The sequence below is a fragment of the Abramis brama genome (assembly GCF_963993115.1).
Source record: "Abramis brama genome assembly, chromosome: 13".
Lineage (NCBI taxonomy): Eukaryota > Metazoa > Chordata > Actinopteri > Cypriniformes > Leuciscidae > Abramis > Abramis brama.
Genome location: NC_139975.1, coordinates 20,373,981 through 20,396,049, shown reverse-complemented (window position 1 = coordinate 20,396,049; position 22,069 = coordinate 20,373,981). Strand labels below are relative to the sequence as shown.

General features: G+C 38.4%; 1 protein-coding gene across 7 annotated transcripts in view; it reads right to left on the bottom strand.

Moving 5' to 3' along the window:
- Window positions 1-175: 175 nt before the first annotated feature.
- Window positions 176-22,069, bottom strand: part of sorbs2b (sorbin and SH3 domain containing 2b) — a 47,738-nt gene continuing 25,844 nt past the window's right edge. For 6 of the 7 annotated variants that reach the window (XM_084133331.1, XM_084133332.1, XM_084133336.1 and 3 more), the window contains 20 exons: window positions 20,739-20,805; window positions 18,420-18,491; window positions 17,928-18,141; window positions 17,693-17,807; window positions 16,766-16,849; window positions 16,128-16,184; window positions 14,255-14,298; window positions 13,761-13,939; window positions 11,859-13,397; window positions 10,516-10,601; window positions 10,318-10,364; window positions 10,035-10,149; window positions 9,781-9,909; window positions 8,128-8,319; window positions 5,120-5,965; window positions 4,151-4,297; window positions 3,158-3,271; window positions 2,043-2,092; window positions 1,786-1,892; window positions 176-1,527 (listed from right to left, as the gene is read on the bottom strand). In XM_084133331.1, coding sequence (XP_083989457.1) covers window positions 1,466-1,527; window positions 1,786-1,892; window positions 2,043-2,092; window positions 3,158-3,271; window positions 4,151-4,297; window positions 5,120-5,965; window positions 8,128-8,319; window positions 9,781-9,909; window positions 10,035-10,149; window positions 10,318-10,364; window positions 10,516-10,601; window positions 11,859-13,397; window positions 13,761-13,939; window positions 14,255-14,298; window positions 16,128-16,184; window positions 16,766-16,849; window positions 17,693-17,807; window positions 17,928-18,141; window positions 18,420-18,491; window positions 20,739-20,805 — 4,266 coding nt within the window. In that variant the 3' untranslated portion in view covers window positions 176-1,465. The remainder of the gene's footprint in view (window positions 1,528-1,785; window positions 1,893-2,042; window positions 2,093-3,157; window positions 3,272-4,150; window positions 4,298-5,119; window positions 5,966-8,127; window positions 8,320-9,780; window positions 9,910-10,034; window positions 10,150-10,317; window positions 10,365-10,515; window positions 10,602-11,858; window positions 13,398-13,760; window positions 13,940-14,254; window positions 14,299-16,127; window positions 16,185-16,765; window positions 16,850-17,692; window positions 17,808-17,927; window positions 18,142-18,419; window positions 18,492-20,738; window positions 20,806-22,069) is intronic. The other variant, XM_084133337.1, reaches the window with a different exon arrangement.

Here is a 22,069-nt window from a genome sequence, read left to right as displayed (position 1 = left end):
ATGTTATCACATAAATGACGTAGTAGAGTTATGCACCAGGAACAGCCCAGTTAACTTCACTTCTGATCAGCTAAAGCTTAAGAATGGAAGACTGGGTGACAGCTCAGAGCCAGGTGGAAATATTGCTCTGTACAACCATACGCATCTCTTAATAAATTCTCATACTGGTACAATAATGAGTTTGCACTGACGAGCAGTTCTTTATGAAACAACATGCGCAGGATGTTACTGGTACATTAAGCATAGTGACAACACAGAGACTGCATAATTCCATGAGGTATAATATTGCCTAAATTACATATATTATTGGTTCATGTTTCTATTGACTGACACATTTACATTTCTTGCTTTACCGACTGGAATAAAACTGTTAGTCATACAGTCTCACAGGAAGATTGAACATTTGAATGTGAGAGTGTACTCACTGTGCTGAACAGATCAAAGACATAGAAAGTGAACAAATAACAATATATTAAGTATATCATAATGAAAAATGTTTGCTGAATGATCAAATAAACAAAAATAGATTTTCACGTACATTTCCTCACTCAAACTGAACCAATTTGAAGAATCGGAAGACGACATATACAAAATACATGGCTGCCAATTGCAGTTTAGTAATTATGACATCATGTGCTCCTCTTATTGGCCATAAATAGATTACAGTGTGTAAACCAAAAGTGATGTGCAAGGTCACCCAACACAGAAATATTTATTATAGGCAGTAGAGACATTAATAAGAGTCAGTTTACGATGGTTAACATGCCCACTTTTGCCAAAACAGCTTTTGTAAGGGATACTGCATTCTTAAAAACTTTCTCTCTTTAGATTGAAAAACATCAAAAATATTTTTCTCTTATCTGTAAAATCCTTCAAATGCTTAAAGGAATGTCTGGAGGAAGAACATAGAGCCCTAGAAAACCGGAGGCCATTCTTCTGAACCAGAGAGTTTTCATACTAAAAACATACATGTTGGCAGGAATGGTTAATATCCACAGCCTGACGCAAACATGACACTGCAATACTGTTCAATCTATACGGTCAAGATCAGATCAGACATCAGGTCCAGTGTACAGAAGGGCACCAGTAGATCATTCCTCACCTGTATTTCACCCTTCCAATGAAGATAAACAGGGCACTTGAGTACTCATATTGTTGAAATTCATCAGCTTAACTAGACGGTAAGCGTACTGATTTTTTCAACTATGAGAAAAATGTAGGCAACCAAATGTTTTAAAGCATTTACTGAAATTCCTAATTAACATAATGGTTTCAACATATTTAAGCCAAATTACATGAATGGTGCAATAACCCCCTTCAAGGCCATTGGCTTCTGCTTCCATCAGTCCAACAGGTTGATGACTGGAACATGTCATGCTATTTCCAGCAGGAAGCTGTAGGTGACATTGTCCATCTCTCCTCAGTATATGTATGACCATCAGAGATGTGTATTAGAAGAGTCCATTTATAGCCGCTTCACATAGTTCCCAGGAAAGGTTCCGAAAAATTTGGTTCTCCTGCACGTTCCTAAAAAAAAATCATATAGAATGAGGCGGACATAAAAATGTATCTATCTAATATCTAAGTATACATTATTAGGTAAAACAATATTTTAGTACGAATCCCTCTATTTATTTATCCATAAATCCACTGGCCATTTTTGACAGTATTATAATTTTTTTGTTGGAGAATAGCGCCAGCTAGTGGCAAATAAGTGAACATCACTAAGGCACTCCTTGTGTAGTAACATGCAACATTATTAAAAATGAGAGTTTACAGTCTTACCCACAAACCATCCATCATCACACTTCTCCATGACGTCAACAACATCCCCCTCCTTCAGTTCCAGCTCATCTTCATTTCGTGGCATGTAGTTATACAGGGCTTGAAATCTGCAAGAAGTGTGCATTGTACATTAGGTTATAATAAGTAATATACTGGCCAAATCCCAAAGTGAAGTAATGTTACCATAAAACAATATTTTACATTAAATGTATGCACTGGTAAAGAAAAACATGGAGAAAAAGACTTGAGATACTCACGCTTCTCCAACACCTTGAAGCGGATCATGAACATATGCTTGTCTTTGGGACTGAAAAAGAGAAACCATGGAAGGGCATTTAAATGTTTCCGTCTCTCATTCTGCTGTATCTGATGCTGAGAACACTGTGAGTTCCACTGTGCTCAATGAGAACCATTAATGCAAAGCCTGAGGCCAGACCTGGATCAGCTGTGTATCTGAACTATGTTCATGATCAAACCCACAAACGTGATTAAATACAGATTTAAAAAAAGAGTAATTGCATTTTTGTCAAATACGTATGAGATCCAGGACTACCGGGGCTCAAATTCAGGGTTTCTAAGCCATCAAACAACACATTTTCTAAAATGTGTTTATGGATTTAGAAACGGTTGAGAAATGCCTTAAATCCTGAAAACGAGGACTGTACTCCCCTTTTTTGGAAGGAAATGTGGGGAATAGGCTGCTTGCCTGGCCCTGGGGAGTACACCTTGTTTAAGCTGTGTACACAGGAAAGATCATTGGGACATTCCCAAGAGTAATCCAGACACCCCAAACAATCTCAATACAGTACATGGCTTAAACCAATGCTGCATGAGCAAGCCAATCTCTTCAGCTGCTTTGAGCCACACAAAAAAAACAAAAAAAAAACAAGAAAGGCTGTCAAAATCCACTGTTTGTGATCCAAGAAGTCATGAACATGCAGGAAAAACACTTTCAGACACATTTCCACACGCAGAACAAACAAAATGTTATCACTCTACAGCACTGTTAGGAATTAAATGTTATTTTCTTGACCACAAAATGCACTAATGCATAAACAGACAAGGCCATGGTGTTAAGAGTATCCCTCATTCATGACTCAGCATTCCTCCATATTGTACTGTATGTTGAATATTACTGCATACTGAAGCATCATGTGACCAGACACTGACAAAAATATATAATATGGCAGTTTATACTCTATCATAATATCATTATATCCAGCTATAGCAGCAAAAATGGAAAGAATTGCACTTAAATCAGTGAATTCCCAGGTCAAATACAGTGAATGACATTATGCGTTGTGCAGGGATACTTTGAAATGAGAGAAAACTGAATTTCCCTTGAGTCACACAAGGTGCACATACTCCCTACCCTATGAGATGGTGACAAGTTTTGACCTCTAACAGGCGATCCGCAGGACCTCCTAGACATCACAGGGCTACGAGGGGGCTTACCAACAACCACAACATCGCGCCTTAACACAGACTGAAAGAACCAGAACCAGGAGAAGCTGAAATGAGGGTTATGTGCAGTCATATACAAACACAAGTCACAAAAATATACACTACAGTTCAAAAGTTTGGGGTCAGTAAGATAAAACTCAGCAAGGACGCAGTAAATTGATTGAAAGTGTCAGTAAAGACTTTTACATTGCTACAAAAAAAATCAATTTAACAATGTTAATCAAAGAGTCCTGAAAATATATTGTGGTTTTCACAAAATTATTAAGCACCACAACTGTTTTCAACATTGATAATCATAAGAAATGAAATAAATATGACCTTGGTGAGCATAAGAGACTTTTTTCAAAAACATCAATCTTACCAACCTTGACTTTTGAATGGTAGTCTATATATTAAATAAACGGATTAACATTAATGAGTGAATATACTTTATTTTTGGTCTAAATGTCTCATCATTTACTCAGTTGCCCAACCATCCATAATGAGCGCTGCTTGCTTGTTTGTTTGTTCCCTCCCATGCCAGTGGACAGAGCTAACAGGGGAAGGCCTATCAAGCACATTTAAAGGATCCTGGGGTTGTGAGTAGTGAATTTAAAAGGGCTGGGTGATTTAAATATGTCTACGACCAATAATTATGATTCTAGCTTCCCATATAACTGAAATAATTTACTGCATGCCAAACATATGAACTACATTGTTCTGAGAATTATTTATGAATCGTGCACACTGTGGTGCAATAAATCTTTCATGGAAATACATACTGCAAGGATTATGTGCTTTAAGTTATATAGGTCACTTTAATAGGGAATGTTAGTGTCTGTATTACGGAGTGGCAAGACTAAAGGGCAGGGTAGAGGATGATTAGCACTACGACAGTCACTAGCAAGCAGCTTGTCTTTACCTTGACCTTTGGGGAGCGGAGGTCCTGTCGAGAGAACAGTTTGGCAGAGAGAGGGGGTGACTGTGAAACCCCAGGCAATGGGGGGGTGTAGCGCGGGGAAGGGGGAGAGTACTTAGCCGATGAGGGCTGTGTGAACTGCAATGATATCTGTGAGGACAGGGGAAGGAGAGACATATGGAGAGGCATTCTGGGAAACTTCACCCTGCTAATGTGGAGACTAAAACAGCTATACATGCTAAAGATATGTTTGCAATTCTCTACAGATGCTTCAGGGTTTAAAGGTGAAGTGTGCATTAACGTCACCAAAAAGAACTGCAAAAATGATGATCACTGAAATTAATAAGAATCTGAGCACTTCACCCATCTTCCATTGTTTGTTCCGAAATCATTGAATTTAAAGGGATAGTTCACCCAAAAATTTAAATTCTGAAGAACACAGTGCATCATCTATGGAAAACCGGACGCTTGTGTGTGCGTCACATGCATGTCGTGCAACAACAAACCTCATTGAATCTCGTGCAACACGCATATGTTTTGTGCTCTATGTATGTGTCGATCATTGTTTAGATGTAAACAAAAGCCTAAGTTAAATCTGTTCAGCATATAAAATGATCATATCTTTTCACAAGACTTGGATTAAACGCTCAATTCCTATGGATTCATTTCACAACACCTTTATGACCTTTTTTAGATATTCTAAGTTTTGGTTACCTGGACCTTCAATGGGAGGCACAGAAACCTCTCAGATTTCATAAAAAAAATTCTTAATTTGTTTTCTGAAGATTAATTTATGATCTTATGGGTTTAGAGTTATGGGGATGGAACAATATGTGGGTGACCAGATGATGACAGAATTTAAATTTTTGGGTGAACTACTCCTTTAATATTTGGTCATATAAAACATTACACTCTTCTCCTTTAAGGAAATTTATTTGGGCTTTTCATTTTCAACCACACTGCAAGCACTACCTCAATATCTGAACCCTCACTCTGGGCGGGTTGGACTGGAGAAAACGTATTTGATGTCAGGGGTTCATTTAAGAAGCTGTTGTCTTCTTTCGGCTCTTCCTCTATAAACAGTCTGGGTAGCTTTTCCATTATATCTGGTTCCTGGCAATAAAATCCCTCCTCTTCTTCGAACGTGCCCTTTGATTGGCTGGCTTTAATGATTGAAACTAACTCCTCACATATATCATCCTCGGGTTCTTTTGATGGCAGAATATCCAATGGGGATTCGTGGGCGTCAAAAACAACCAAGTCAATAGGGCTACGCAATTTAGGGGGGTCTGTCTGGCCAGGTTTATAATGGTAATCTGAGAACAACTGCAGTTCCTTCTCGGGTAAATCAGATTTTTGACTGGAGAGGATCTCTATGACACTGCCTGACCTGGGGCTGGCATCAAATGAGGGTGAGGTGGGCGAAGGAGTGAAGGAGGTGGAGGTTAGATAAGGTTGAGGTGACAGGCTGGGTTCGGGGGACATGTAAGACTTTGGGGAGGAGATGGGAATGAAGTGGCCCTCTTTGAGCGCAGGAGTGAAGTTGCGAGGAGTGAGGGCGGGAGAGTGGCTCAGCATGGAGGATGCAGGAGAAGGGGAGATGGCAGAGTCCAACACTTCATAGTATGGCTGGAAATTGGAAGGGAAGGGTGGAGGTGTAGGGGCAGGGGTTCCTGAAGGAGACAGACCCAGAGTGAGGGCCAACCACTCGCTGGTGATGGCCTGTAGGTGTGCGGCTCTTTGTGGACTAGGAGAGGATGAGGAGAATGGACGGACAGTTGGGGATGGAGAGTTGTAGAGGGTACGTGCAGATGACAGCTTAAGAGAAAGAAGGAGAGAGGAGAAACAGAAAGTGATAGTGATGATACACGCTGGAAAATAAGAGAACTGATAGTGAAAGTGAATTGTTACGAGAAAATGCTACCTAGAAAAGCATGGTACAAAAACAGCACTTTCTATTTAGTATTCAGTTTGTGTTTGAGTTCCATTATGAGTAGATTATTTACTATTTGTATGTAAATATAATCCGACTCATCATGTAAATTAGATTTCACATAATTTATGGCCATTGTCAAAAGAAATTCTTAATATAATATCCTAGAAGTCACTTTATTTTCAGTATACAGCCATAGCTCTGCTACATTGCAGAAATGCTGTCATTGTGAAAGCTTGTTGCAGTCAAGCACTCAAGTACTGTAAAGGCTCCGCAGACACAGTATGTGGGAAACAGGCCTAAGACAAAAGACATGAACTACAAGGGAGGATATGCCATAATTAATCATTTTTAGAGTAGATTCGCTGTCTATATTGATTTGTGAGGTGGAAACAACAACAAGGTCACTGAGAGGTCATAGCAAATGTAACTATAAACCAGCAATAAGAGTATCCTGTCCTCCCCAGTGCACAATGCTTTTCAAGCACTCTTTGGTAAAATTTAAATAAAAAAAAGTCACTGAACAAAAATGAGCTAGAAGGACATTTTCTGGACAATTATGTGTGTATTTGTGAATTCCTCAAAAATGTTTTTACAAATATAAGCCGTGCACTAACGTTCGACAACTAGAAAGTGTCTAAACACGCTTAATTCTGAACAGTACACAACTGTTCAAACGTTTGGGATCAGTATGATTTTTGTAAGACTTTTACATTGTGGCAAAACATTTCTATTTCCTTCGAACTTTCTGTTCAGTATCACGGTTTACACAAAAATAGTAACTAGCTCTGCTGTCTTTAACATGGATAACAATAAGAAATGTTTATTAAGCTCCAAATCAGCCTATTTCAATGATTCCTGAAGAATCATGTGACACTGAAGACTGGAGTAATGATGCTGAAAATTCAGCTTAGCCATCACAGGAATAAATTACATTTTAAAATATATAAAAATACAAAACAGTAATTGCAAATTGCAATAAGATTCACAGTATTACTGTATTTATTTTATTTTATCTGCATTTTATCAAATAAATGTAGCCTTAGCAATCATAGGATACTTCTTTCAAAAACATTAAAAAGTCTTACCAACTTCAAACAGTGTATATCTGTTGATTTATCATATATATACTGTATCTTCCATTCAATTCAATTTTATTTCTAGACTCAGCGTCCATTAGATAAGAAGAAACAGTAATAGATAAATGACATTGGTTTGATATTGTGTTATCTAATGCAATAATATTACATCTTTTGTGGGTGACTTAAGTGTCCAAATACTTTATGGTGTCTGTGTATGTAGTACAAAGTTGTATTTGCTACAATGTTTGCTATAATAAGAAAAAGCAAGATACTAGTGCAGTCCAGTCACATTAGTTCACCTTTACAGAAACATCCCTTTCAGTAACAGCAAGAGCCGAGTAGCACATGTATAGCACAGCAGGTCATGTCCACGTTTTAATTAGCCTATACTGGACACTGGCAGGATGTGTGATAAATCTGATCTAATCCTGCTGAACTCGGCTCATGTGAGCGAAGGAATAAGCCTTTACTTCTTTGTTCTTTAGATGGAATTACAACTCAAGGGCATTTAATCTAAACTCAGGCTTATCTTACACAACAAGCCAAAGGTAATCTAAAGATGACAGAGGTGATCTATTTTGGCATTGGGACAGTTGCCATCTGAGAAAGGATTAATTTTGTACTTGCCACCTTGTTGACACTGATAGTGCTGTACATGACCTATGGCAATATGAGTAACATGATATAAATGTGAGGTTTTACTGCCTCTGACGCCACCGTTTGTCGGTAAGGATCACATGTATTTAAAGTATAAGCCAGTATTCATCTAGATAAGATCATAAAGTCACTTAACTGGATCAGAGTATATATTTTGTGGATATAAGTTCCCTGAAATTCAGATATCTTTAGTCACAATGATTAAAACCTCATGAGACTGTAATATGTGATCATTTTTAGACCCTTAAACTGTTGTGTTTTAAACCCTTTAAGTACATTTTTGGGTAAAATTGCAGCTGAAAACATACCCTACTGTTCAGTCTGTCACTGCAGTAGCTGGTGGGTATATTGGGCCCAGGAGGCTGACCAGTACTTTGTACTGTGGTCTTCTTAACGACGTCCACATAAGACACTGGAAAAATCCCTTGTTTGTTTGTACCTGGGATCTTGCCCTCAAACCAGTTCTTATCCACCTGCCGCAACAGAATAACACGCTCGCCCTGGAAGACACCAACACAAGATATAAGGTGGTATATCTGGTGGATTGAAAGCAAAAATGCAGTGCAAAATGACACAATTATAACCAAATAGAACGTATTTGATATTTAGTATACAACTGCGTGATGAAGTGGTGGCTGGCTGGGGCAAAAGCTTTGTTTTTTTAAGGTGTTTAATGTCTTGGCACTTTCTTCTTATTTGATTAAAGCACAATGTTAGAGTTCAGAACATTAGCATTCAGTAAAATAGAGAATTACTTAGCAAAAGACATGGGGCCCTATTTTAACGATCTAAAAACGCAAGTATCAAACGCGAACGCAAGTAACTTTGTGGGCGGATCTCGGGCGCTGTTGCTATTATACCGGCGGGATAAATGACTCTTGCGCCAGACGCAAATCTAAAATGGGTTGGTCCGAAGTAGCTTCATTATTCATGGGTGTGGTTTGGGCGTAACGTAAAATAATCCAATCAGAGTGTCATCTCACATTCCCTTTAAAAGCAGGCGCATTTGTTCCATGGCGGATTGCTATCATAATGGCGGATTTGCCAGGCGGACGCCAGGAGCGGTTCACAGCCGAGGAGACCAACGTTCTTGCCAGGGCCGTAAAAGACAGAGCATTCATTGTATGGGGATGGAGAAACCAACCCAAATTAGCTTTGGTTAAACTGGCGTATAATAATTTGGGTAAATGTGTAAGCTAGATTTATGCCTATTTTTTCACATCTTCATGGACACCACAATGATTTCCTTTGTGTGGTAATATTTTTCCTTGTAATTATGTATGGTTTGAAAAAATGGGTACTGCTGCCTGCGTCTGTGTAGATGAGAGAAGCAAAGTGTATGCGCGTTGTGCACACGCTACATCATGGCCAAGCATGCACCCTTAAAATATCATCTGAATAATGCGCCACTGACTTTAGACTAGGTTTTTCCTGGTCAGTGGTGGAATTGTTTTCTGAAACTACAAAATAGCACCAGGGAACGTTTGCGCTGGAACACGCCTCCTCTTTTCGCTGAACCGCCCCCGGGAGCGCAAGTTCATTCCCTAATTTACCGACGTGCGTCTGTGGAGGGAAAAGTCCTCTGTGCGTCGGGTGCAAAATAGGAATTATATATGCGTCGGTGTACAAAGTCAATTGAGCTGGGTGCAAGATAGGGCCCATGTTCTTAAAGTGGTAAGAAACATTAAAGGGATAGTTCACCCAAAAATGCTCACCCTCAAGTTGTTCCAAACCTGTATGAGTTTCTTTCTTCTGTTGAACACAAAAGAAGATATTTTGAAGAATGTTGGTAACCAGACAGTTTGATTGCCAACATTGAACAACTCATGGAACAACTCGAGGGTGAGCAAGTGATGACAACATTTTAATTTTGGGGTAAACTATCCCTTTAAGGAGTGGATTAATGAGCAGTTGCTGACACTAAATCATATTTATGACATCAGTACTAAGAAAATGTTTACTTTTCTTAATGAAAGTTCCACATTAGTATCAGCATTAAAGTTGTAGCGGGCAATTGCTTCTCCAATTTCTCTGTTTTGGGCTGGAGGAGGAGGTCTCGCTGGCTGATGTCTCTCTGAAGGAGGGATTTTCTGTGAAGAGACAAGAAGATAAGAAGATGCAACTTCAGAAGATAGTTAATAAGAATAACAATAATTAACAGTATACATATATAGTGTTTCTATTAGCTAAACATATTTATCAATAAAGTGCACACCTCAACATATGAGATGGGGAAGATGCCCACATGGCCACGATATTCTCCCTCAAACCAGTTATTATCTATCTGCCGAGTGATGTATACCGTCTCTCCTTTCTTAAACGTCAGCTCTCTGGACGGAAAAAAAATTAAGTTAACTATATTCCACGTGGGGAAATAACAAAATGAAAGACATGCAAAGGAAAGACATAAATAATACATGAAAATGTACTCGTTGATTGTAGCACATCAAATGCAATAAGAACAGAAACCGGTGACATGGTTTGCAAGTTGTTCTTACTTTGCTGTCTGTGCTTTGAAGTCATATATTGCTCTGGCTGGCAGTTTCTGTCAAGTGAACGAAGCAGAGCAATCAAACTTTAATACATCTTCACATTATGTGGGTTTATTCACAATTTGACCAAAGCTTAGATAAAATATTAGAGTTTCTACTATAATTTTGCAGGAACATTACAGAGCATACAACATATTCCATTACTTCTCTGACTTCAGGGGTTTGTCTTCTGCTCTGCTGTGTGTGGCTGCCCACATCAGGGTAAGAGTATTCTCTGGATGTGTCCTGATCTAGAGAGAACAGAGAAGTAAACCGATTCAAAGACAAGTCTCACAGAAATCCAACACTATTACATGCATGGGACCAAGCACAAGCAAAGGAAGTAATGATCTGGGGCTTGATGAGAGAAATGCACACAAAATAAAAGAAAAAAAGGAAATATGAATATATACATATTTTATTGGCAAATTAAAAGTAAATATTGTAAATAAGAAAGAATATATACATATTTTATTGTCCATAATAATGAAGTCAACTTCCAAGAATCATCTCAGAAGTTATGTTATACCCATCCACTCAGATCCCCAGTATAGACCATGCGTATTTATACTAGAACCGCAAATGGTTAGCTGGCAACTGTGCCAAGCGCAGGCAAGCCCCCTTGCTCTGAACGGTCTTCATTTATAAACACTATTAACTATGCAAAAGTATACAGTGTCGCATGTCTTTATGGTTAAAAAAATCAAAAACATTGACCTTCTCACAAAACAAATAAACTAAAACTTTAGGTACTGAGGCTGATCTTATCACCATCATATTAGACACTGTGAGTGAACTGTGTTAACACTGATAAGAGAGTATGTTTCTTCCCAGGCCAATAAAATCTCAAATCTGTTTTTAGATTGCATGCTTCAGCTGTTCAAGTCATCTGTCTAAAGCTATTTATATAGACTGAAACTTTACAAAGTTACATTTCTTTTGTGGCAAGCCCACACACAAAGTAGTGTTCCTCTAGTGTTTTGATACCCAGACAATGCATGAACCTAATAAAATATATACCTTAAATGCATAAAAGCATCTACCAAATACATAAATGTATTGTAAATGGAGTAGGAAAATAACTTGTTTGGGGGAAAAATAAGAAAAAAAAGACAATTTGATAAAATGAGAAAATAAAAGACTGATGAAGCAGAGGATGTGGGAATGAGTCATGCTCTCTGATACTCCTTGCAACATAATGATTCCTTTCTCTAAACCAGGGGTGTCCAATCCTACTTCTGGATGGCCACTGTCCTGCAGAGTTTAGCTCCAACTCCAATTAAACACACCTGAACCTGCGCATCGAGGTCTTCAGGCTTACCTGAATCTTCCATGCAGATGTGTTGGGGCAAATTGGAGCTAAACTCTGCAGAATGTTGGCCCTGCTGGAGCAGGTTGGGACATCACTGCTCTAAGCAAGCACATTAACAAACACAGATGGAACAATGCAATGGTGGAGGAGCAGAACTCAAACACAGGAGACGAAGGGTATTTAGACAAGGGTCCACCTTGATAGCAGAATTCAGAGTTGTGGTTCCTCTGGTTGTTGTTGCTGTCTATATGGTTGTGAGAGGCACTATGGGACAGGTGTGAGTACTCGGGTTGGTGAGTGTCCTGGCTGGGCATGCCATCTGGCTGTGGGTGGTAAGAGCGAAGTTGAATTGTAGGGCTGCCTCTCCCAAGCGCGTGCAGAGAGGAATTCCTCTCAGGAATGTCGGGAAGCAACTCCACCAACAACCTATGGAGGATGGTGTTGTCTGGCAGGCTACCCCTGCGTTTCTCAGTGCGGATGTGGTCGTAGATGTCTTTTAGGGCAGAATCTAGAGCATCATACATGCAGCTCTTGGAGTTTGGTATTCGGGAAAAACTCAAAGGTGACAGGTTCTTCCGGCGGAAAGGCACTGGGCTGACCAGGAAGGCAAGCTTGCTGAGGCCAAACTCAGATTCCTCTACCCGCAAATGTTGTTTCCGCTCCTGCTTGGCCCTCTCGTGCTTGATCATAGTGGTGAATCGTGTGTAAGAAGCCGGGCAGCGGCCCTTGCAGGAGCTCACAAGCTGCCTGTGATAATGATGTTGGTGCCCCGATCCGCAAAAGCTCTCTGAGGAGGCAAATGAACACAGGTCGAACTCCCTCTCGCTGCAGAAGGATGAGCCCTCAATCTGGATGAAGTCACTAAGATCAGACACTACAGGATCATGTTCACTGTCTGAGTAGTCATTGTGCATGGCAGAGTTTTGTAATTGGTCACTGGTGACTTGGATGTGGATTGGCACATGGGTGTTTATCTTGGGGTATTGAGGCCGTCCTTCAGGGGGATTCCTGGCTGGTGGTTCTTCATCCAGTAATGACTCAATAGAGAGGCTACGCTTGGGGCTGCTGATCCTCCTAAAAGAACCCCTGATCAGGCACTCATCTCCAAGATTTGGCATGGATTTGGACTTTTGGATCAGACTCTCATATTCAGAAATCCTGTTGTGCACCATGTTCCTAGGCACCGCTTCGTTACAGCCCTTGTTGCCAGTGCATCTGTCCTTCCGCTGTTCGCTCTCATACTTATGGATCCTGGCTTTCACAGAGCAGATCACGGTAGAGTTTATCAGTTCTTGCCGGTTGATGTGATGCATCTTCTTGTAGAGTTTGAGGAAGCCTGGTGCATTGTGGGCTGAGTTGTGCCTGGTCTTCTCCCTAAGATCCTCAGACTCTCGGACGTCATTGCATTGTGATGCCTCTACTTCCCCGTTGTGCAACAATGAACCGATGCTTTCTGAACGGGTTTGCACTTCTTTTCCCCTCCCCTCAGACAGGAGATCGTCACAACTCCAGGATTTGAGCTTAGACGAGGTCTCTTCTGTGATCATCCAGTCTTCTGGGTTCTCTTGGGCTCTTTTCCAGCCTTCAGGGAGGCTGGAGAACCCATCTGAGAGAGCTGAGACAGCCATAAAACTGTCCCCATTTTGCTCTTTGTTTTGATATGTGGATTCTGAGGTAGCATGGTTTTGATTTTGACCATTTAAATGTGCTCTGTGCATATAGCTCACATCCCCACCTTTGATATCCACCACAAGCAGCATGGTAAAAAAAGAGACACGAGAAGACATTAAAAGGTAATTGATCCATGGGAGAGACAAGTAAGGACGTTTATAAAATAACCTGGAAGAAAACTGGAAAGAAATCAGACATATTGATCAACAAGCCCACGTTGAATAAAGAAGAAGCAATTGATATGCTACACTACACTGTGGCATGATTGTACACTAAATAATTCATTGAACTTTATTCATGCAAAGGGAAAGTCGTTTAAAATTCTGCTTGTGCTGCGAGGAGCAAAATGAATATTGTCAGTGAACCTTCCTCTGTTGCTTATTCTTTCAATAAGGTGAACGAATGTGACTGTTCGTCTGAGGTCTACCTTTAGTCCTGGTGGTGGCAGGGGAACCGGGGCTGGTGAGGGGATTCCTCTGGGTGCTGCTGCTCTTGGGCAACTCTGGTGGTCTCATAGACGTTTGTGTTGTGCTCACGCTGCTCTGAACCCTGGGCTGAGCTGTTGCAGGTTCAGATTTCCTTCTCCTCTTGTTATCACTTGCAGAGCTGCAGAATCAATTTCATTGAAGTAAAAAGAGTAAAAACACTGCTAAAGGATTTGCAGGAAGAATGTTACACTTAACCTGTTCTGTAATGTTATGACCTGCTCCATACATCCACTGAGAATGACCTTGGGACCAGTTAGTTAAAAGTTATTGTAAAAATGTTTTGAGAAAATGTCTGTTTTTAGATTTCCCATAGTTTGATATTTTTTATCTAAAAATGTCGATATTTTTAAAAATCTATGAAATTAAATGTATAGATTTTTGTGACGCATATGTCCACATGTTTTTTGGGGTCATTGATACACAGTAAACCTACCTTGATGGCCTTTCAAGGCCTGTGGATGGCTGATAAAGGGAGGTCTGAAACAGATGAAGAAGAAAGAGCAGGGTGAATTCCTCATTTAATGTCCACACTTACAGTACAGTAGGATCCTTGATACCTAGAGCTCTCCAAATATACCAATGGTTAAAAACAGTGAAACTTCTTATGTTTGGATACGGTGACATATGTTTGGTCTCCTTCGAAAAGCCCAGCCATTCCCAGGACAGCTAGACGCATTAGATCACTTACAAGGGTTTCTATGTCGAACAAAGCAGGGAATTCCTTGTACGCATGGCTGGAGTAGATAATCATCTTCCTGTTTGCTGAAGCTCTGAGCAGTGTTATCTGAAACAGCTCTTCAGACCAGCAACAGACGCCCCTTGCGTTTTTTTAACCCTCTTTAAAAGTAGCCCAAGCATGCAGTACCAGGAATGTCTCCACAGAGTGACACATTTACATCTAGTCAACATAAATACAGCTCTTAGTGACAGATACCACACTACACAGCTCAAAATTAGGCTGCAAAGCCTCTGTGACCATTTTTAGCAATTATTTGTTTGGATTTACAGCATTCCTTTAAGTTATATTCTTTCCTTACAGTGGTCAGTAGCAATTCACAGAAAGCAATTCATTTTTTTAAAAAGTCATTAGAGATTTTAGGGCAAATTCACTCACAGATGCACCACTTTTGCATGTGATAGTTATATGCAAAACATTGCATCTTGTTCATTACCCAGTTCAGTTTAACCATTATTCATAATTAATTTCTCCAGTTGACAGCCAGCAAACTATATTTACAATGACAAAAAAAGCCCCTGAGTGAAACAGGATAATGTAACATGATACTGTGCAGGGCATGTCCATAGATCCTTCACCTACTACAAACACATGGACAGAATCGGCAGATGAGAGCCAGGAGGAAGTGCTCCTGTCTCATTATAAATAAACAATGGAATAATAGACAAAAATGTTATTATGACAAAAAAAGAAGCTGACGTGGTTGTAGATGCAGTACACCGATTCTTGAGACATGGGACAAAACATGTACCGCACTTTCACCTGCCATTACTTTTGAAAATAGCAGCATTTTCACTTAAATAATGATCAGAGATGATCACTAGAATGTTCTTAACACAAATTTGCCATGCCATCCTAATATGCAGCCAAATGTTTATTTAATCAAAATTATAAAATTACATGAGCTGTATCCCAATTTGTGTACTTATGCACTATTCTATGCCATTTTACAGTATAAATACAGTACTTGTAAGTAGTGTCCAAAAAGACACTAAAAAAGACCCTGTAATACAGGCAAAAGGCATAAGTTTTATATCACTCTTGTACAGAAATAGTTTTTCCTCATTTTAAGTATGCCTTTATACATATTTGATATGCCCATTATTATTATTTTTAAATCAAATGCACATTATTTATGTATCTCAGAGTGATGAGAGTTGTCAAAGGAAAACACGCATTTTGTGAGAAGCAGGAGGTTGCAAATTAAATGAATAACTCTGAACATGATTAATAGAATGATCCAAAGAAATTATTCTGTACATAAGCTTTTATTTAGTCAGTTCTGATGTCTAATATGTCCCATATCTCAAGGATCAAATAGTGCATTGCTCCACTTGAAACAGTGGGCTTATTGTTATAACCAAAGTTAAGTGATGTTAAATGAGGTTGGGTTGAGAAGGTAGGCATTAGCCTATTTTGATTCATCTCTCTCTCTCTCTCTCTCTCTCTCTCTCTCTCTCTCTCTCTCTCTCTGTGTGAATCAGTCAGTCAGTCAGTCAATATAGTATGCCAGTGAAGCAGTTAATCACTCACTCACTTATTGAATCGGATTCATTTATTAATTCTTTACCTCTGCGCAGAATCGAGGTGCGCTCTCTGGATTGTAATCAAGACGCTTTTTGGGAGGCTTCACCCAGAGGTGGGATAGAGCAGGGGAGGAGCAGAGAAACAGTGACATAACAAGGGAGAAAGTAAAGTCACATGACTGAGGAGATTGAAGAACAATGTGACGACCACAAACTGCAACATATGTTGCACATACGCAACAAAAACACTACATACTGCAGTACATATGCTTTTACATTATCACAACCTATAACACGCCAAGCCTAGACTACAGAACTACACACACCTTGCAAAAAGAATAAGACAAAAGTCAAACATCTGGTTTGTAAATCCAGCAAACAGTAAAAGTCATGCAAATAATAGTAAAATGAATTCCACAATAGATTTTATAATCAGTCAACAGTAGTTTAATGTGCATTTAAAAAAAAAATCAAAGCCTTAAATGCTGGTAAGAGGAAGCGAGGCTCATTATCAAACTCCATCGTATGTGTTACAGCGTCCGGAATTGTCTTGTCATTTCAACCAGTCATTTCAGACATGACCATCACGGAACGACAGCATGTGCAGCACGTATCTGACCTTTCCAACCCCACACCAATCACAAGCGGCATGCTAGCAGCACCAAACCAAAGCCACACTTACCGGCCGCCCAAACTCCAGTTCAGCAAAGAACTTATACCATGGCTCATTCTCTAAATCTAAGTCCTCAGGTCTTAAGTTACTTGTCTGGTGTTGAGAATGAAAGCAAGTGGGAGAAGATGAAAGGAAGGGATGAACTGAGGTAATCATGGGAATGTGACAATCAGATGTAAAATGAAAACTGTCTTCAGCTGACAAGAAATGATGAAAAGCTCAGCAGAGTTCAAAACTTTAATAATAGGTTGAAAATAGCAACAGAGCAAAAGCTGTTTTTTATTCCCCCCCTATCCAGCAGAGGGCAGCAGAACATAACAAATGCTCACTGCACAAGGACAAACTGCTCCAATAGGAGCAAATTGGTTTCTCCAACCTTATTAGTGACCTTGACCACATTACGCTCTAATGGACCTGCAATTTATGTGTTCTATTGAGTGACTCAACACAAGCTTGCTGAAGCACTTCCGCTCGATTAGGGCAACGTTTGTGGTGATTCTTTTATACAGAATGCTCATCATGTAACTACAACTGTTGCCATGTATATTGTCAATACAATTCCATTAATATATAAGAACAACTCAGTTTAGTCAATCAGTATGTGGTGTATCATGCCTGAAGCGCTGCTGACACTGTGGATTCACCGATTGATAGTATTTCATTAGTTGCATCTGGTTTACGATCTGTCTATACCCATAAAGTCATGGGGCATTAATTCTAAGATCAATACGTTTGTGCATTCAAAAACGAAACTGAAATTGCAAAACTGCCTCATAAACTTTATGGACTTTGTGCTGCTAACTTCAAACAAACCACAAATAATTAATCTAAACTATGCTCTCAATGTATTTAGCTCACTTCATTCAATCTGGGTCTTTTTAAAGTTTCATGCAAAAATTATAACATATTAACATTGAAAAACCATTGATTATTTACCGTTCTTTCTTGCTCTAAAATAGATGATTTCCCCGGCTCATAGTCAAAAATACTCCTCGGCTCTGCTCTGTATTTTCGTGTGTCAACCTTTCTATCAGGAGGTCCCCACTCATTCCTGGGAGACATGCAAAGAATAACAAATAGTGTCTGTAAATATTGCTGTAAGATGCATGATCAAATCTTTTTCAAATCTGAAAATCCTTAAAAAAAAGTTTGCCTGAAAAATGGTTCTTACATGTCGGGTGTGCTCCTGCCTCTCTGTGGTGCCTCCCTTTCACTGGATCTCTGCTGTGTGGATGCTGATGTGGGAAGAGGAGAAGGGAGAGAAGAGGCAGCAGGTACCCTGAAACCGTATACGCCATTATCAGAGACACTCTTGGTGATGGGCCGGTAGGTGCCGGTTTTAGGTGCAGGATGGGCCTGAACAGCATTAGGGGCAGCATGCTTATCTGAAAGAAATAACAATATATATCAATATGGTTAGTTTCAAAAAGCAGTATAATAATTATTATTATTTTATATATATCTGTATATATCTGTATATAATGTATACAGAAATTACAAAATCATTTATTACGACATTAACTTATTGTTACTGTTTTTGAAACGATAAAAAAACAAAACAACTCAATTATACTTATTGCAACTGGTTTATACTAGTATTTTTGTATATATATTTTTTTGGCAATAGTATGTTTGCTTTACTGTAGTTAAAGAGAAGAGAAACCTTGTTTGGAAATAGTTGTACCAGTACTTGTAACAGGGTCTGTGGCAGTACGGGATCCAGACCACTCGTTCTCTGTGAAAACAAATAAGCTTTTTTCTTATTTTCTTCTTATATTTTTATTAACACAATTTAAATAAAGAGTCAATATATCATCAATCCTTCTACCAAAACATATTTTTGTCTTACCCTTATTCAATATGGTAAGCCTATTATGAGTGTTTATATTTTTGACCTAGCAGGATGGTTTTTGCAGGAAATTGTGCACATGATTCACTCGCCGTGTGTGTCTCGTCATATCCGTAAATAGAGCAAAGTTCCTCCGGCTACTTTGACGCATGTATGGTGAGGGAGTGGCAGAGGTTAGTTGTCACAACGAGCGAGAAAGATTAATATGAAGCAGCTAAATCTCGAACGTCCCGGAAACAGCCGTTTAAAAAAAATGCAGAACAGAGGAGAGTCTGCCGGCAAAAAGAGAATGCAACAGAGCTCTTAATAAAACTACATTGGTTTGGCTTTACAGAGATGGCAAGAACTGAGGGATTTGAAATGTTGTAAAAGCGATGAGGGGATGGCGTTTTTATTGCTCAATAGGTGGATAAGGTATTTTATTGAACAGATAAATTGCCATATATAGCTCTCTAACAGAGTTAGAGACATTGTAAAGCATTATCAATTGTGAAGGGTCATTTCATTATGGTTGTTGCGCTGTGCTGGATTTTTTTTTTTTTTTTTCAAGGAAGTACCATGTCTATTAATGGGTATAGCTACAGTAACATCTTCAGATATTGATCTAAGCATATTCATCTGCACAGTCACACAGAGCCGAAGCACAACCAAAACAATGTTTTTCTGCAAAATGCATGCAGTTTTGTTTTTTAACCGTTAGAGGGCCAAAAGTTACATAGTGTACCTTTAACATGGATTGCACATATCACAAACAAGAACTGCATACAGAGTCCTTTAAACTTAATAATGTAAACAAACTCATTAGCAGGATGTGGGAGAAAGATAATAAAAAAACATAATAAGATGCAAAATGATAGTGTTGATCATTTGACCCCTGTAATCTTTTAGGCAAACTTCCTGACAGTCCATTTCCAATAATGAACACACTTGTAATCCACAACCTGCTGAGCAAAGCTCTTTTGTTGTCACTCCTCATTAGATGGCCCTAGGTTGCACCTCTCTCTCTCTCTCAAAAAAAAAAAAAAAAGAAACCTATCCCTTTAGCAGACAGGTCCGCAGTCACAGAAAATACAGATCTTTATTTTTTTTTTAATCATATCTAACAGTTCAAACATGGTGTAAATAAGAGTGTAGACAGCATCATTGATTATAATGGGAGTTTTGGCGAGAGTCCAGTCACTGATAAACTTGCACTGTAAGATAGACAGCTCCAGTGGTTATGAAGGGAGAGTTCTTTGATCGGTTTTATATAATTTAATCACAATTTTACAAAACAGATTATTTTCATGCTACTAAGAGAAACAATATGAAGTTGATCGTTTAGTCACTGGCTTGATTTACTGATACATAAACAACAATAAACGATTTTGAAACAATGAACGTCTGATTGTACATGAATCATATCAGAAGTCATTGATCACAGATTAGGCATTAGAATGAACACATTTACTAATATGTTGTGGCATTTCTCCGTTACACATATCTTACAGGAAAAGTCTGGTTGCAAACCCAGCGCCGAAATTGCGAATGATTTACCAAAGAATCCAAAGTGAAATGTACTGAACAAACAAATAATGCTCTACTGAGACATTCACATAGTTGAAAATAAATAACCACGATGTAGAAATAGGCGTTTCTTCTGCAGAGGTGGTCTTTCGTTGCACTATTATGTCATAATGTGACAAAATCCGAAACGAGTCGGTTGGTTTTAATAAAAGCTGTTTTTAGACTAAGGAGGGAGTTTTAAGTGCTGAAACTTACATGATGTTTTTATAGAACAATGACCTAGCCAGTGTCAAAATGTCAAAAATCAAGGAAAATTTGATTTCTCAATTCATGACCCCTTTAAAATCACAATAGCAATGAGACGAGTGTTCTGTATATCTCTTGCATTCATAAAACAAAATAGTATCTGTTTAGTGTAAAGTGTAAAATAAAACATTTTAAATGTACACGATAACACAATCTATATGTTAGTTTGTCAGTGTATGACTAGAACATTCCTTCTAATAACCACATAATAGGCTTGTTCTAATTAGGGCTTTTTAAGACTTCTTTCTGTACATTTATAGGAAATGCAAGGTATAAAGTTTTAAAGTAAAATGAAGGTAAATATACAAGATCCAGTCTTACCTGATTTAGGCACCACATGAATCTGTTTGAACATGGTCTTGTACCAATCTTTTGGCCTGTCAACAGTCTAAAACAATACACAAAACAAACATTTTTAGATTACAGGCATTCCCATGTCCTTACAGATTAAGATTCCAAGGTCCAAAAATATAGTTTAGAAAACAAATAGCAACCCGAATGTGCTCCATGACCTTGAGTCCAAAACTCTGGATGCAAAAGCCTCCTATAAAAATGCTGATGCAACTGGCCTCTCTATGTTAAGCTGAGAGAGACACATCACTGTCTGCTGGTCCATCAATGATGCTGAGCACAGCTGCCCCTGTTTCCCTGGGGCTAAATAAAACTCAGTGTGGGAAAATGCAATTTAGCACACAAATCAAAACAGCCAGTCCCATGTGACCAGAGACCGATTGAAGATTAATTCTGGAATTAACAATTACAGGAATGCACTTCCAAAAATTTCCCCAGAGCCAATAAAGAGTCAGACAAGTTTTATCAAAATTAACGCTAGGCTTTTATGCAAACATGTTTGTTTTTTATTATTATATATTATTATAAAAATGTCACATTAAAACTTTCTTATAAACTTTTTTATTTCTTATAAAGATTTGTATTGTTGTGCCCTTGTACCAGACCCAAATTTCAATTATAACTATGAAAATATTTATGAATTAATACATTAACACAAAATTATCTTTTTTGTGTTCAAATTACCCTGATGAAATAAATTTGACCAAAATGTATATGAAATGCATTTATTTTATGCTAAGTATAATTACATATTTATGTACTTAATATAAATACCCTGCAATTGTACTTTTGGTATACTAAATTGATATACTTAAAGTCTGCTAAAACTAATTTTGTACTTAATGCACTTTAGTTATCCGTAAATAGTGCTGAGGTCCAACTAAAGATAAACTTACTGTAAGTACAGGTATATTTGATTGTGCTAAAGTGGAACTATTGCAAGTATACTTTAGCTACACTTTAAACAGCTTGCATTTAAAGACTAACATTATACAGAGATCATTCTATCCTTACTAATAGTTATATTAAAACACATTTTAGGCTTAATATTAAGAAATGTGCATTGTGCAATAAAGAAGTACTCCAAAAAAGTATAATATGTATATCAGTAAGTCTCAAGGGATATGTTAGTAAATATGTTAACGGATTTATAGTAAACTTAGTATGAAATAAATATATAATACATTTTGGTATAGGTTTTTTTCACTAGGATTTTTTTTTAGCAATTTAGAATTATCATTCATGAACAGAATATTTGTACTGTGCATTATCTGCAATTAAAGTGTAATTTTGTAAAAAAT